Source organism: Ceratotherium simum, chromosome 19, assembly GCF_057802395.1.
Source record: "Ceratotherium simum simum isolate JZ-2026a chromosome 19, ASM5780239v1, whole genome shotgun sequence".
Classification (NCBI taxonomy): domain Eukaryota; kingdom Metazoa; phylum Chordata; class Mammalia; order Perissodactyla; family Rhinocerotidae; genus Ceratotherium; species Ceratotherium simum.
The window spans coordinates 20,610,902-20,626,899 of record NC_141918.1 but is presented as its reverse complement, the minus strand read 5'-3'; the positions used below and the strand labels follow the sequence as shown (position 1 = coordinate 20,626,899).

At 37.5% G+C, this 15,998-nt stretch overlaps 1 protein-coding gene across 1 annotated transcript in view; it reads left to right on the top strand.

The window, feature by feature from the left end:
- GPR63 (G protein-coupled receptor 63) overlaps positions 1-15,627 on the top strand; it is a 56,555-nt gene extending 40,928 nt beyond the window's left edge. Inside the window, exon 2 of the mRNA XM_087443904.1 lies at positions 10,176-15,627. Coding sequence (XP_087300030.1) covers positions 10,305-11,597 — 1,293 coding nt within the window. The 5' untranslated portion in view covers positions 10,176-10,304 and the 3' untranslated portion in view covers positions 11,598-15,627. The remainder of the gene's footprint in view (positions 1-10,175) is intronic.
- The last annotated feature ends 371 nt before the right edge of the window (positions 15,628-15,998 follow it).

The following is a 15,998-nucleotide window of genomic DNA, read 5'->3' as shown; positions in this document are numbered from 1 at the left end:
TTGATTTGCATTTCCCTGATGATTAATGACGTTGAACATCTTTTCATGTGCCTATTGGCCATCTGTATATCTTCTTTGGAGAAGTGTCTGTTCATTTCCTCTGCCCATTTTTTGATCGGGTTGTTTGTTTTTTTGTTGTTCAGTTGTGTGAGTTCTTTATATATTATGGAGATCAACCCCTTGTCAGATGTATGTTTTGCACATATTCTCTCCCAGCTGGTGGGTTGTCTGTTCATCTTGTTTCTGGTTTCGTTTATCTTGTAGAAGCTCTTTAATCTGATACAGTCCCACTTGCTTATTTTTTCTTTAGTTTCCCTAGTCTGGGTAGGCATGTCATCCGAAAAGATTCCTTTATGACCAATGTCAAATAGTGTGTTGCCTATATTTTCTTCTATGAGTTTTATAGTTTCAGGTCTCACCTTCAGGTCTCTGATCCATTTTGAGTTAATTTTTGTGAATGGTGATAACAGATGGTCCACTTTCATTCTTTTTCATGTGGCTGTCCAGTTTTCCCAGCACCATTTATTGAAGAGACTTTCCTTTCTCCATTGTATGTTCTTAGCTCCTTTGTCAAAAATTAGCTGTCCGTACATGTGTGGTTTTATTTCTGGGCTTTCAATTCTGTTCCATTGATCTGTGTGTCTGTTTTTGTACCAGTACCATGCTGTTTTGATTACTATTGCTTTGTAGTATGTTTTGAAGTCGGGGATTGTGATGCCTCCTGCTTTGTTCTTTTTTCTTAGGATTGCTTTAGCTATTCAGGGTCTTTTGTTGCCCCATATAAATTTTAGTATTCTTTTTTCTATTTCCATGAAGAATGTCATTGGGATTCTGATTGGGATTGCATTGAATCTGTAGATTGCTTTAGGTAATATAGACATTTTAACTATATTTATTCTTCCAATCCACGTGCAAAACCACAGCTAATTTTTATATGTTGATTCTGTATCCTGCAGCTTTACTGAATTTATTTATTAGTTCTACAAGTTTTTTTGGTGGAGTCTTTACGATTTTCACTATATAAGATCACGTCAACTACAAATAGAGACAGTTTTACTTCTTCTGTTCTGATTTGGATGCATTTTATTTCTTTTTCTTGCCTAATTGCTGTGGCTAGGACTTCCAGTACTGTGTTGAATAGAAGTAGTGAGAGTAAGTATCTTTGTCTTGTTTCTGATCTTAGAGGAAAGACTTTTAACTTTTGAGAGTATGATGTTAGCTGTGGGCTTGTTATACATGGCTTTTATTATGATGAGGTACATTCCTTTTTTACCAAATTTGTTGAGAGTTTTTACATGAAAGATGTTGAATTTTTTCAAATGTTTTTTTACATCTATTGCAATAGTCATATGATTTTTATCCTTCATTCTGTTAATGTGGTGTATCATGCTGATTGATTTATGTATGTTGAACCCTCCTTGCATCCCAGGGATAAATCCCACTTGATCATGGTGTATCCTTTTAATGTGCTCTTTAATTCCATTTACTAGTATTTTTTTGAGGATTTTTGCATCTACGTTCAGCAGGGATGTTGGCCTATAATTTTTTTTCCTTGTAGTGTCCTTGTCTGGCTTTGATATCAGAGTAATACTGGCCTTGTAAAATGAGTTTGGAAGTGTTCCTTCCTCTTCAATTTTTTGGAAGAGTTTGAGAAGAATTGGTATTAATTCTTTAAATGTTTGGTAGAGTTCACCAGTGAAGCCATCTGGTCCTGTGCTTTTATTTGTTGGGAGATTTTTAATTACTGTTAAATTTCCTTGCTTATTATTGGTCTGTTCAGATTTTTGGTTACTTCATGATTCAGTCTTGGTAGGTTGTATGTTTCTAGGAATTGATCCATTTCTTCTAAGTTATCTAATTTGTTGGCATATAATTGTTCACTTTCCTCATCTTTAAAATGGGGATTATAATAGTAATAATCCCATAGAGTTTCTGTGAAATTTTAAAAAGCTAATTTATATTCAAAAAGCTGAAGACATTCTTTGATGTTGTACTTCCTAACAAAACTCAGGAGAAAAGAATTTATTCTCTTTAAGAATACGAATTCCCTCTTTGAGTACTGACTGAATATCTTGATATGTCTATTCCTTTATGCTTCTGAGTACTTAAAAAAAATTCTAAATGTTTTATTTTTGAATTCCCATTGTTTTTATTCCAGAAGTGTAACTTCAGTGGTACTGATTTTTAGCTTTCTGATTATTTTTCTCTGTTGTGTAGGATATTGTGTGAAAGAAAGGGGCATGGATACTAAACATGCTGATACTATGATTGACGGTTTAATTTGATAAAATTATTCAGGATATGGGTGTATTCCAGTAACAATAAAGTCTTCTACGATGTAAGTAGTCCAGATAATCAACGTGCCACCGGATGGCTGGCTGCTGCTTCCAGGGGATGATGACATATTTAATAAGTTGAGTTTTGGTCTCTATGTTGTCAGATTGAGTATTCAGTGGCTGTAGCCAGATTGGTTTCGGTGAGTGGAAATTTATATTGCTGAACCCATGTACAACATCTATCCCTGCCACTGTGGCCACTTTGTTCATGAGCCCTTTGGGGAAAAAGAAGAGTGGAGAAACAGGTTCATTGACCTCTGTAGAATGGGTCATCTAGTCTACCTGGTTATTTAGCTCCTCTTTCAGGTTGCTTTTTGATGAGCATTTACATGACCAGCCAGCCAAACCATTAACTACTGTTCACGAATGAGTATAAATCTGTAGCTCTGGCATGTCTCCTTCAAAATGAACAATGAGGTATACTGTTCAAAGCTTCCCCCATTGGGGCATTTTTCCTTTTGCCGTGTCCTTCAGGGCTTCTGAGTGGGGCCATGGTACTACAACTCTTCACTCTTGGGTGGCACCAACATATTATATAGAACCATCTCTAAATCAGGCCTGAATTTTTCTTCTTTGGTTAACTGGTCATTTCCTCTCGGTGAGACCACAGATGGAAGTTTGAAGAGAGGATCAATGTAGAAAGAATAGGAGCTACAAGAATCTGAGCCACTTGCTCTTGTTACCTGACTGTGCCCTTAGGACCTGCCAGGCATGATTTCATATATACCACTTCAGGTTACACATCCAACTTTATGGCTTCTGAAGGTCAGACAGTACCAACTTTATGTGGAGTGCTCATGTTGCATAGCTTTGTTCCAAAATCCTAAAGGTCTGTGTTGTGATTCACCTATAGCAGTCCTGTCAAATTCCTACCTGCCACGGAGACTTAAAACACCAGTGAATCTGTTGGGTCGTATAACCCAAGTGACAGAGCAGCTGCCATGGCCATCTAGACCTGTTGCTGAGTCTTCTTTTATTAAATGTCCCACTCAAACCTGGCAGCTTTTCAAGCTACTTGATAAATGGGTCAGAAGAACATACCCAAATAAGGTATATGATGCCTTCAAAATCCAAAAAAGCCTACTAAGTGCTGTGCCTATTTTTTAGTGGTAGGAGGAGCCAGCTATCACCTTGGAATAGATATCTTGACATACTACAAGACCCCTAGAAAATTTACAAAGATAGCAGGCCTTTGAATTTTTGTAAGAATCTTTCCCCACCCTCTAGCACATATGTGTCTTACCAAGGTGTATGGGGTGGTTACTACTTACTGTTCAGTCAGCATGTAATGGAAAGCATGGCATTCTATGGAATGGAGAGGCAGTGAAGGCCCCTGTGGACTAGATTATGACAGTGTGCTGGAGGGCTGATGGGGCCCTGAGGTAGGATAGGAGGGTGCCAGCTGGAGGCAGACTGCTCAGGCGTTCTTTGCTAACACATATAAAGAAAAAAATAATAATCTGCCAATCAGTAGCTGTGTGCCAGATGCCAGGAATGTGTTGATTTACTCCAGCAATGAAATCACATCTGGTACAGCAGCTGTACTCTACAAAATCCATCTGTTTTCTGTAAGGCCAAACAGGCTAGTTGAATGTGGATGTGATAGGAATGATCACTTTCATCCTTCAGTCCTTGATGGTGACCCTAAGTTTTGCAGTCTCTACAGAAATGAAATGTTGCTTTTGGTTAACTATTTTTATAGGTAGAGGTAGTTCTAGGAGTTTACACTTGACCTTTCTTACCATTATAGCCCTTACGCCACATGTCAGGGAACCAGCGGGGAATCTGTCGGCTGCTGAGTATGTCTGTTCCAACTCTGCATTTCAGAACTGGGAAAATAATGATGGTGTGAGTGGGATTTGGAGCTGAGCCCAAACTCCGTTAATCACATAATCTCCATGAGCCTCTACTCTGAGAGGTGGAACATAGTACCATTTTGGGTCTCTAGCAATGAGTGTCATTTCAGAGCCATGTTCAACAATCCCACAAAATTCTGATTATCTCCCCTTCCCCAATGTATAGTCACCCTGGTAATTGGCTGCAGGTTTTGGGGGGAAGATTGGGAGGGAGATTTACAGTGTAAAGTTTTGGCTGTGTAGCAAGGTCCTTCCTCAAGGGGACCTGCCTTCATTTTACTCAAGTGACTCTAGGTCTGTATACTGGCTCAAGTTTGGGAATATAAATGTAGTTGAAAAATCTGACCTTTCAAAATATAATACTTCTAGGTATAAAATCTATCTGTGGAGTAGGTGAAAAAAATCATTGATAGTTATTTTTAAAAATTGAAAATAAAAATTGTTATTCTAGGAAATCCAAAATTTATAACAGAAAGGACAATATTCTACTGGCTTATCAGTAAATATACTATTTATGTAAATACTTGAATTATATTCTTTAATTATATAATTAAAGTAATTTAAATAATATATAATTAAATATATATAATTATTTTATATATAAATATATATAAAATAAATATATAACTAAAGTATTTAAATTACTTTAACTTCTACTGTAATTCAAAATTTTCAAGTAAAGATTTTGGTGATATGAAAGGAGGAGAAATAATTTGGAAATGCTGTGACAACTAAACCTTCATCTATTCTAACAGGAAATCAGGAGTTAATATATAATATTGATAAATCAAAAAGTAGCAATTTCTTCATATTATTTAGATATGTAAAGAATAAGTACTTGGAAAAAACCTTTCAAATAATTAAAAATGGCTGCCTCAGGAAACAGGAATGTAATGGTGAAGGTGGTACAGGGTTTGACTGTCATTTTAAAACTCGTTTGATTATTTTTAAAAGTATGTGCACTTAAAAGTATTTTAAAAGTATGTCATATAAATAAATATTAAAATGAGTGAAGAAGAAGTTCTCTGATCTCACAAAACAGTGCAAATGAATTTAATTTACCAAGTATTTATTAGGCTGTATGCAAAGCATAGTAGTCATAGAGGGCAATGAGATTACTAACATCAGTCTCTGCTTTCTTGAAGAATAGAATCTTTTCAGAGAATAAAACAAGTATCTAAAGCATTGCAGTAGCAGATAAGACCAAGGGATGCAGACCAAGAGAATACTGCAGCCTCCACTGCCCATTCCAGCCACTGAAGCCCCAGTAACTGTGACATTCTGGCATGCTCTAAACATGAAACACTTTACTTACATCATTAGCCTAAATACCCCAATGTGGTTTCTGTAGATGCTATAAGATGAGAGAACAAAAGAATCATAAATCCAGTTGCTTCTGCAATATGTGAGTTTTACATTGTGCATACGTGTGTGGGGTGTGTATATACGTAGATGCACGCATTCACACATAATTTTAAGTTTTGCTTGCTTGGAAATGTAGTAAACCTTTCTACCAAGTGGCAAATAAAGACTAGTCTAGATTAGATTTAACATTAGGACCGTTATGCAAATGTTGCCAACTGAAGCTAATTTTCTAGTTTTCCTGTTGCTACTGTCCCATTTTCATTGGCAATACAGATTTTAAATATAAAACTTTTATTTAGTTTTATGTAAAATTTAGAAGAAACCATATCACAGTGGTATTTGATCAGAAGTCCTGAGAGGGAAGAATCTTTTAACATAGTTACTATGTGCATTCAAAAGCACTGCTTTGATTATTATGCTTCTCAGTAAGAAAAGGAAGAAGCCCAGAGAATATTTACATTCTGGTGAGCCAGGAGTATAATGAATGAAGAGCACTGTACAGATATCAGGGCAAAGGCAGTATTAAGTCCATGCATGCTATGTTCCCCAATATTATAAATTTCAGTTTTTTTCCTTAATGTTTAACTACAACATTGCTTTTGTTCAATCCCTTTGTGGACTTTATATATTATGGAAATTGACCATTTGTATTTAATAGGCACTGAAAAGCTGATTAGAAGCTGTGTGTACGAGTTGGGCTTGATGGTGGGTCTCAGCGTACAGGGTGGCTGGGTACCACCAAATGTTAGTGTCTAGAATTTTTTCCTCTAGGGCTTTTTAGTTTCGTCTTTTAGTTGAAAGACAAGCTGTTCAATCCTGCATGGGTAGCATATGCCTGGCTGCTGGCACTCTGGGAACAGGGTGGAGAAGGGGCTAGGTTCTCATCTTGAGTGTGCAGACGTTCACTCAGTCTCCCTGTTCTTGGCTCGGCACTAATATTCTCAAGTTTGGTAATTATCAGGTTCACTTGTCCCACAGTCCTTGACTATTGGAATGGGGGTGTGTGCTTTCATGTGGTTGCTCAGAGGAGCGGAGACCCAGGCATGGAGTGGGGTTCCAGAGCTCTGTATGTAGATTTTCAGTTAATTTTCCAGTTTTTAGCTCCACCCACACTCTCTGTGGTAACTGCTACCTTCCAATTCAGAGCTTCTCTGAGGATCCTACAGAGTGTGTCAGCTTCTTCTCAGCATATTTCCCTGGAAGTATTGAGGATAAAGAGTTCTCTGTTCTGTTCTGTTAAGTCAGTTACCACACCACCATCTGCTTTTTGCCTTAAAACATTAAAAAATAATTCCTTATCTATTGATGGACCTTTCATTCATACCTCCTGTCCTTTGTGGTTGCACATTTTGTTTTAAAAATCCCTTTGCTGTCATTTCAATGTGATTTTGAGAAGCAGGGTCTACGGTCGGTCTACCCTGTTTAACCAGAAATCCGGGAAGCATTTGTTCATTGCTGTGTCTCTGGTGTCCGGCACATACTAGGTTCTTACATGAATATTTGATGAATGAATAACTGAATGAATTGAGTTAGAAGTTTTGTGGTAATGGGAGGCTTTGATGGCAGAAAAATATTATGACTATATGTATATATAACAACCTAAAAAGCGTCTTTTAAATTGTGGTTTTGGTTTGACGCCATTCCATTTTTTTTGTTTTTTCCTCAACATGATCACGGAAACTAAGTGTTTTCCCTCAAAAAAATGAAAAGGCAGCCTACTGAATGGGAGAAAATATCTGCAAATCATATATCTAATAAGGGGTCACTATCCAAAATTTATAAATAACTCATACAATTCAATTGCTAAAAACCAAACAATCCAATTAAAAGATGAGCAGAAGATCTGAAGAAGACATACAGATGGCCAACAGGTACATGAAAAGATGCTCAACATCACTGATCGTCAGGGAAGTGCAAATCAAAACCACATTGAGATATCACCTCATACCTGTTAGAGTGGCCATTATCAAAAAGACAAGAAATAACAAGTATTGATGAGGATGTGGAGAAAAGGGAACCCTTGTGTACTGTTGGTGGGAAAGTGAATTGGTGTAGGCACTATGGAAAACAGTATGGAGGTTCCACAAAAAATTAAAACTAGAACTACCATATGATCCAGCAATTGCACTTCTGGGTGTTTATCCAAAGAAAATGAAAACACTAACTCAAAAAGATATATTCACCTCCATGTTCATTGCAGCATTATTTACGATAGGCAAGCTAGGTGTCCATTGATGGACGAATGGATAAAGAAATTGTGTGTGTATATGTATATACAATGGAATATTATTCAGCCATAAAAAAACGAAATCTTGCCATTTGTGACAACATGGATGGACCTTGAGGGCATTATTTTAAGTGAAATAAGTCAGACAGAGAAAGACAAATACCATATGATCTCACTTATATATGTAATCTAGAAAACAGCAACACCACCAAAAAAAACCCCAAGCTCATAGATACAGAGAACAGATTGGTGGTTTCCAGAGGCAGGGGGTGGGGGTGGGTGAAAGGAGGTCAAATGGCACAAACTTCCAGTTATAAAATAAATAAGTCATGGGGATGTAATGTGCAGCATTGTGACTATAGTTAATAATACTATATTGCATATTTTGAAGTTGATAACAGTGTAGATCATAAAAGTCCTCATCACAAGAAAAAATTTTTTGTAGCTATGTATGGTGATAGATGTTAACTAGACTTATCGTGGTGATCACTTTACAATGTATACAAATATCAAATCATTATGTTGCACACCTGAAACGAAATTAATGTTATATGTTAATTATACTTCAATAAAAAAAATCAAGTGTTTACACTTCAGGATGGATATATGTTTGTTTACTTGGTCAAGCACGATTATGGCTGTTACATTAGGCTTAAGATACACATTTGCCTGTTTATTATTTTTCTCTAGAGATAGACTTGTATTGAGGCTGATTTACGTAGCAAGCACAGTCTTTATTCTTATGGATGTATATTTTGGTGGCTCTAAAGAGACCTTTGGTGATCGTGCATAAAGCTTTCCAGCTGCCACTGCCTGCTCCTCACTGGCCGCTTGTGGTTAATGAAGTTTGAGAGTCATGGGCTTAGTGTGGCCTCTTATCCAGGTATGTTTTGCATTTCAAAGTGAATATGTGAAAATGAATAAAATCGAGCAGGGACAAAGAAATTCAGCTGTAAAAGTGAGAGTAAATAGTAAAATTAATATTTTGAACAAATAGATCAATATTCTCCGTATTCATAAAGGCAGCCCTGGATAACAAAGAGGGGATTGTAGAGAGATACAGGTATGGTAGAGAGCCCATGATTTGGCTACAGTGCTGGATCTTGGGTCTCGCAAATGGGATGCCTCTACCCTCCGTACCCCGAGAAATGAATAAATGAACATTTGGCATTTACCCCTAAAATCGATGATTAATTCTAAGTCCAAATAGTGAACAAGTGACAGAGTTGTTTTAAACTTCTGTGCATTTATTTTTTCCCAAGTATTTGGGACTTATTAAAGGAATCTACCTAGAAATCCAAAGAGAATTCTTTCTAATTAAAGAGGTTACCTCTCCAGTAAAGAAGAAAGAACCCACACCACAAAGTGGGTTAGTAATATAGTAAATTAAGAAAGTCCGTTACAGAAAACTCTAGGATTGCAGCAATTGGTAAGAAGTTAGGGGTTAGGAAAAGCGATAGGTGGTAAGAAAATTTTTTGGAGCAGATATCTTTGTAAGTTTTCTGGAATAAATTCTTCACACCTGAATGTTTTTCTGGTCATCTCCTTTAGAATTTCCATCTTTATTATTTGGTTGACATCTTCTATCAAGTTGCTAACACATGATAAGGTTGGTTTTAGGAAGAAGAAATTGAGAAGATAGAAGTATATATACCACAAAATAAAGGATGGCAATGGCTGGGCCTGGGAAAGAAGAGAGAATAAGAGAAGCAAAGAGAGCTTTAGGAATAACAAAGAAGTCTTGAAAATACGACCAAGACTTTTTAGTATAATTTTTCTTCTCCAGTTGAATAACTTCTCTAGTATGGTTGGTGGTGGGATTTCTGGGAAGAAATACAAAAAAAATAGAAAGCCAGGAAACTGTTTCAGACCTTCAGAGACAATAACCTAGTACCTACTTATAAGGGTGTTAGAACAAAAGTGTGTCATTATCATGTGTTAAATAGGAAACTGAGTTCAGGGTTCTTTGCAGCTAGTTTTGTGCTCATGTAAAAATGGAGTATGAACCTGTACCAAAAGCTATTAACAAAAATATTAGTACTCTCAGGACAACCAGATAATAAAATCTGTTTTAATAGTGACTGTGGAAAGGTCATGCCACTACTGGAAATTTAAAAGAAAAATTAACAATAAGATTATAACTTTTGCCTTTGAGGCAGTAATACATTTTGATGCTTCTCACTTTCACTTTATATATTAATGTCGTGAAATTTCCATCATGTTTGACTAAAAATAAAACAACAGAACAACAATATTTTAGTGCTGACCAGGTTAGAGACTTGAGTATTTTTTAAAGGGTTAAATAGAGCAAAACTGATCCTTCATGATGAAAGGTAAGAAGTCAAATGATATTTACAAAGCCCGTTTCTCAATTACTTTTTGCTGTTTCAGGCTTGTTTTCAGGCAACAGGACTCCTGTGGAAGATGGAACTCTTTGTCCGTTTTCCAGAATGTGTTTTGAAGCCCATCAGTGAAACATGATGCTGCTGCTCTGTATTGAAATGCCTGAAGAACCCCCACATGTCTGCTGCAGCCTTCCATCCTACTGAAACCATGGTCTTCTCCGCAGTGCTGACTGCATCCCATACTGGGGCAACCAACTCGACGTTCGTAGTCTATGAAAACACGTACATGAATATTACGGCCCCTCCACCATTCCAGCATCCTGGCATTGGTCCACTGCTTAGATCCGGTTTTGAAACCATGGCTCCCACTGGGATGAGTTCCTTGACAGTGAATAGCACAGCTGTGCCCCTAACACCAGCAGTTTTTAAGAGCCTAAACTTGCCTCTCCAGATCATCCTTTCTGCTATAATGATATTTATTTTGTTTGTGTCTTTTCTTGGGAACTTGGTTGTTTGCCTCATGGTTTACCAAAAAGCTGCCATGCGATCTGCAATTAACATCCTCCTGGCCAGCCTGGCGTTTGCAGACATGTTGCTTACAGTGCTCAACATGCCCTTTGCCTTGGTAACCATTCTTACTACCAGATGGATTTTTGGGAAATTCTTCTGTAGGGTATCTGCTATGTTTTTCTGGTTGTTCGTGATAGAGGGAGTAGCCATCCTGCTCATCATTAGCATTGATAGGTTCCTTATTATAGTCCAGAGGCAGGATAAGCTAAATCCATATAGGGCTAAGGTTCTAATTGCAGTTTCTTGGGCGACTTCCTTTTGTATTGCTTTTCCTTTGGCTGTGGGAAACCCTGACCTGCAGATACCTTCCCGAGCCCCTCAGTGCGTGTTTGGGTACACAACCAATCCAGGTTACCAGGCTTACGTGATTTTGATTTCTCTCATTTCTTTCTTCATACCCTTCCTGGTGATACTGTATTCATTTATGGGCATACTCAACACGCTTCGGCACAATGCCTTGAGGATCCATAGCTACCCTGAGGGTATATGCCTCAGCCAGGCCAGCAAACTGGGTCTCATGAGTCTACAGAGACCCTTCCAGATGAGCGTTGACATGGGCTTTAAAACACGTGCCTTCACCACCATTTTGATTCTCTTTGCCGTCTTCATCGTCTGCTGGGCCCCCTTCACCACTTACAGCCTTGTGGCAACATTCAGTGAGCACTTTTACTATAAGCACAACTTTTTTGAGATTAGCACCTGGCTGCTCTGGCTCTGCTACCTCAAGTCTGCCTTGAACCCACTGATTTACTACTGGAGGATTAAGAAATTCCATGACGCCTGCCTGGACATGATGCCTAAGTCCTTCAAGTTTTTGCCACGGCTCCCTGGTCACACAAGGCGCCGGATCCGCCCCAGTGCTGTCTACGTGTGTGGGGAACATCGGACGGTGGTGTGACTATGGAACTGCCTGACATTTTGGGTGATGGTTGTTCTTTATCTGACTGTGAATTTTCTTTCACGTGGCTTCTCCACTTACACTTCACTGTTTTTTATAGGGTTTGTGTGTAGGTGTGTATGTGCAGTGTAAAGAAAGAGTGGTGATTAGTTATAGTTCTGTTACCAAGGATACACAATAGGGAAGTGATCACAAATATTACCTCCAGGGTTCAAGAGAAATCCTTGATTTAGGATGGGGAGATGGTTTTTTGTTTCTTTGACTGATTTTGTTTTGAGGTAGGAATCAGGATTGTGCTTTATTGAGCCTGCAGTTACGTTGAATTCTAGGTGTTTTGTATGCTGCTAAGGGACGCTTAGTTAAGTTTGTCAATTCTTTTTTTCTGGATGACACTGCTGCTTTTTTCCATCACATTGGAGCCAAAAACCACCTACGTATCAGTTGATAAATATTTACTTTTATTTAAAAAAATAACCTAAGGGGGTTAGTGACATTTTAAAGGTCATTAATATTTACTTTGGTGCACTTTAAGAAACAATGTACAAACGGATTTGTCATATTTTTCAGAATTGTTTTTATACACGACATGTTGTGCTTTTGGAAACCTTACATTATCATTTCTAGGAAGACAGTTTTTAAGAAATGTTCTATCTGCATATACAGTTTTAAAGGAGAGAACATAAAAATGTAGAAATTTTTCTAAGCACAATAGTGATTCTTTAGAGCAATAGGGCAAAGTCGAGGAGACAGGTTACGCTTGCAGATTTAAATGGGTTGTAGTGAGGGGGTGGCTGTGTGGGCTGCAGTGATTCCTTTGACTCAAGGATTTCTCACTGAGTCCAGTGGGGACTGGACACCTACCATGTGCCAGGCGCAGTGCATCATTTTATCCTCACAGCATCCTGTGAGGTAGGTATTATTTTTTCCTTTTTACAGATGAAGAAAGCAAGTCTCAGAGAGACTAAAATCCTGCTCAAGGTTAGTGGTAGAGCTGGAATCCAACAAAACCTGTCAGAGTCCTGAGACTGTGCTGTTCTACTGTGCCACATAGACACCTAATTCATAGGAGGGACCTCTGCGTATCCTTTTAATTTTGTAGGCTAAAACCTTCTTTTTAAAAATAGCTTCATTTTTTTTTTTTTATTGCCAAAAGAAACCTGCAACCATTACATAAAGTCTGGAAAATAGAAAAAAAAAAAATCACTCACAACCACTCTTTTACAGTGGAACTTTAAAATCTTAGATAAATAAGGCTATAAGGAAATGAGGTGATTTTTTGGTTTGCAAAACAAGTGACTGACACTTATGGAGAAGTTATGGACAGCTGTATGTAAGTCTTGGCCTTGCGGGTTCAGAGGTTTCCAGTTGTCCAGTTGTTTCTAAACGTTCTGGGCAGAACAGCACTGTTGCCCCATTGCTTGCGAATAGCAGAGCTGGAGTCGATGAATGTGCTCAGAAGTGTGTCTCCTACAAAGACGCAGAGATAAGCCCTGGTCTGAGTGGAGAGGAAGTTTTAGTAGGACATGTCTGGGGTTTCAAATTATTTTTCTCTTGCAGATGATCTGCCCCTATAGGTGCATCCAGAGCCTTTGGTCCCCTTCTCTCTGTAAACACTGATAACACTTTATAAAACAGTCAGCAGGGATGGGGCTGCAGACTAAGGCCATAAGGGCTGAAAGTGTAGCCTCTTGCCTACATCATGGGCTTTATCAATAGGTAAGTTAACCATGAACACTTTTTGGATTTATAGCATCCTATCAGAATTTTAGTGCTTAATGAGCCAGGGGGGAAAATGAGCCTCTTGTTTCTTCAGTTGTACAACCAGAATTTGATTTGATGAATCTTTAAGGTCTTACCCAGTTTTAGTGTGCTTTTCTCCATGTGAGAGTGGAGATCTTTGAAGAGCTCAGCTGATGTCAGCATCACTCTTTGGTCTTTAGTATTACTTCTTTACATTTTACTTCATTAGCTATTTCTTGAAATTGAACATCTGAAGGGCACGTGGCACGGTATCAGGAGTTGGGACTTTGGAAGGTTGGTGACATCCCGAAAGACGTGGGAAACCAGCTATTAAGGCAATTGTAATGTATTGGAACTCATTTTCTAGTGAAAGAACTCTTGGGGGACTCAAGCATATTATTCAACATGTTGTTTTGGGGTCATCTTCGGATGATAGTTACCTACCTCTTTGGTTTCTAATTTATATTATTCACAGGTAAAATTGCTTTTGTCCATAGGGACCTTATAGAACATAAACACTGTAGTAGATACTAGTAGCACATCGAAGTGTATCATGCTTTCCATTTTCAATATAAACTTGATTTCAAGCAGATATTCATAGGTATATTTGAAATTAGACTTTAAGGAAAGTCAGGACGATCTGTATTCATCTGACATACTGGCAGTAGGTCTTGAGACTCCTTTTGTGGTTGGAGTTGAAACTGAGATTTGCTTTCTTTGTCCTTGTTTCTGAGCCGTCATTAGGTACTTGTGTGCTGCCTGGTAGCAGTGCATCATTTGGTGAGAGCTCTGGGGTGCCTGCTGAGATGCTCGGTGTTTGTGAAAGAAGACGACGAGGGGCATTTGTGAGAATTCAGAAGCAACACTGAACAGCAGTTCTCTTTACACTGGATAATCTTGATCAGATGACAGTTTACAAATCATTTTGAACATTTTTATTATGTATACATTTTGAAAGCTTTAAAAAAAAAGAAGTACCATGGTGTACCTTTGAAAAACTTAGGTGCGGAATCATATGTTTCCTATTTCCCTATATTTTCTTGAGGGGAAAAAAAAATACCGCTACTAATTATCACTGGTGACTGACATAATCAGAAATGTTTTTGTTTTTATTTTTCTTCTGGCTAACAAGTAAGAAGCATGAAAGAGATAGTGAAATATTTGTGGTCAAAAGAAATCCCCGATAGTCTGGAATAGTGATATTCAAACTTTAATGTGAGTATGTGTCTAAGTATTCCCGGGGGAGTTTGTTAACAATATAGCTGCCCAGGGTCCCCAGAGGGTCTGCAGAGGGCCCAGCAGTGCACCCTTTTATTTTGTTGAGCACTCTGCCTGATTCTGATGGAAATGATCCCTGGGGCACACACTTCAGGAAGCACTCCTGTTGAAAATATACCCATTTAAATATTGTCTGTTTTATCCGAAAATGTTGGTTTTGTGTTGGAAGCCATTATCTCCTAGTGCATGGATAATCTGCATCGAGAGGAAAATCTACGTATCATTGTGCCTAATTTTCTGCCACGTGTGTTAGTGCTGTGTCTCGCCAGTGTCAGCTTTACAACTTCTTTCAACTGGCAAAATTCTAATAAACCATATGGTTTCACAGTAGAGCCAAAAGAGCAAAAATATTTGAAAGTCATGACTTTCAGGAGTCTAATTCCTCTACTGTCTTCTCCTAAAGAGATGTCTTTATTGTGTGTAACCTCTTGAAGAGTAGGAGGGCAATGTAAAGATTCATCTAATTTCTATTGCTCTGCTTATGCCAGTCATGTTCAATGGAAGCATGAAGAAAATAATCTTTTTAATCTATGTATTTTGGTTGCTGACAAAGATGTTTAATTTAATTTTTTCTGGATCTTTGCTTTTGTTTACATGAAAATATTTATGTATATATCACAGAAAAATTTTCACTTGCTTGACATTTTATTCTACCATGATTTTTAGTTTAAGTTTAAAGGAGTGCTTAATTCAAATTTATTTTCACAACCATAGTCCTGTTAAACTGCCTTCATTGAAAACTCAGTTTTTATAATAATAAAAATATCAAAGCACATGTTTGTTATTACAAGTAAATGGTAATACATTTTAGATATATATTGGTTCTAGTCCTTTGTAATTAAAATTAATTTATTTTATGATAGAACCTGACCTGTATGAAAAAAGAAACGCTTTTAATTTTGGGTTGTTAATATTCAAAAATCAGAACGTATGGTTATTTGTGCATAGTCTTATTCCAAATGGGAAAAATGCTCCCAATGAGAAAGTGAATAAACATTTAACATTTCTGAAAGTGGAGTTTTTTTTAAAGGACTACTTCATCTTATCTTAGAAAAATTGTCATGAATAATACTTTTGTCAAATTAAAATCTGAGTTTAGTTTCAAATCCTGCTTCCTTTGGGTTCTTGTTTTTAAATTAGCTCTCAAAGTCTGAGTGTATGTAACTATATTCTAGTTTTAGAAGTTCTCAGAGTAGTTAAGGATGAAATGAAACTTGGCGAAAGAGCATTAGTGTTAAGAAACAGTTTTAAGAAATTCTGTCTAGAAGAGTTATGAAAATTTTACTTATGAGTCATTTAAAATTAGATTGTCACTTGGCAAAGCAATGACAGTGTCTGCTCCTATTTTGATGAAATGATTTCATACTGAACTTCCATTTCTAA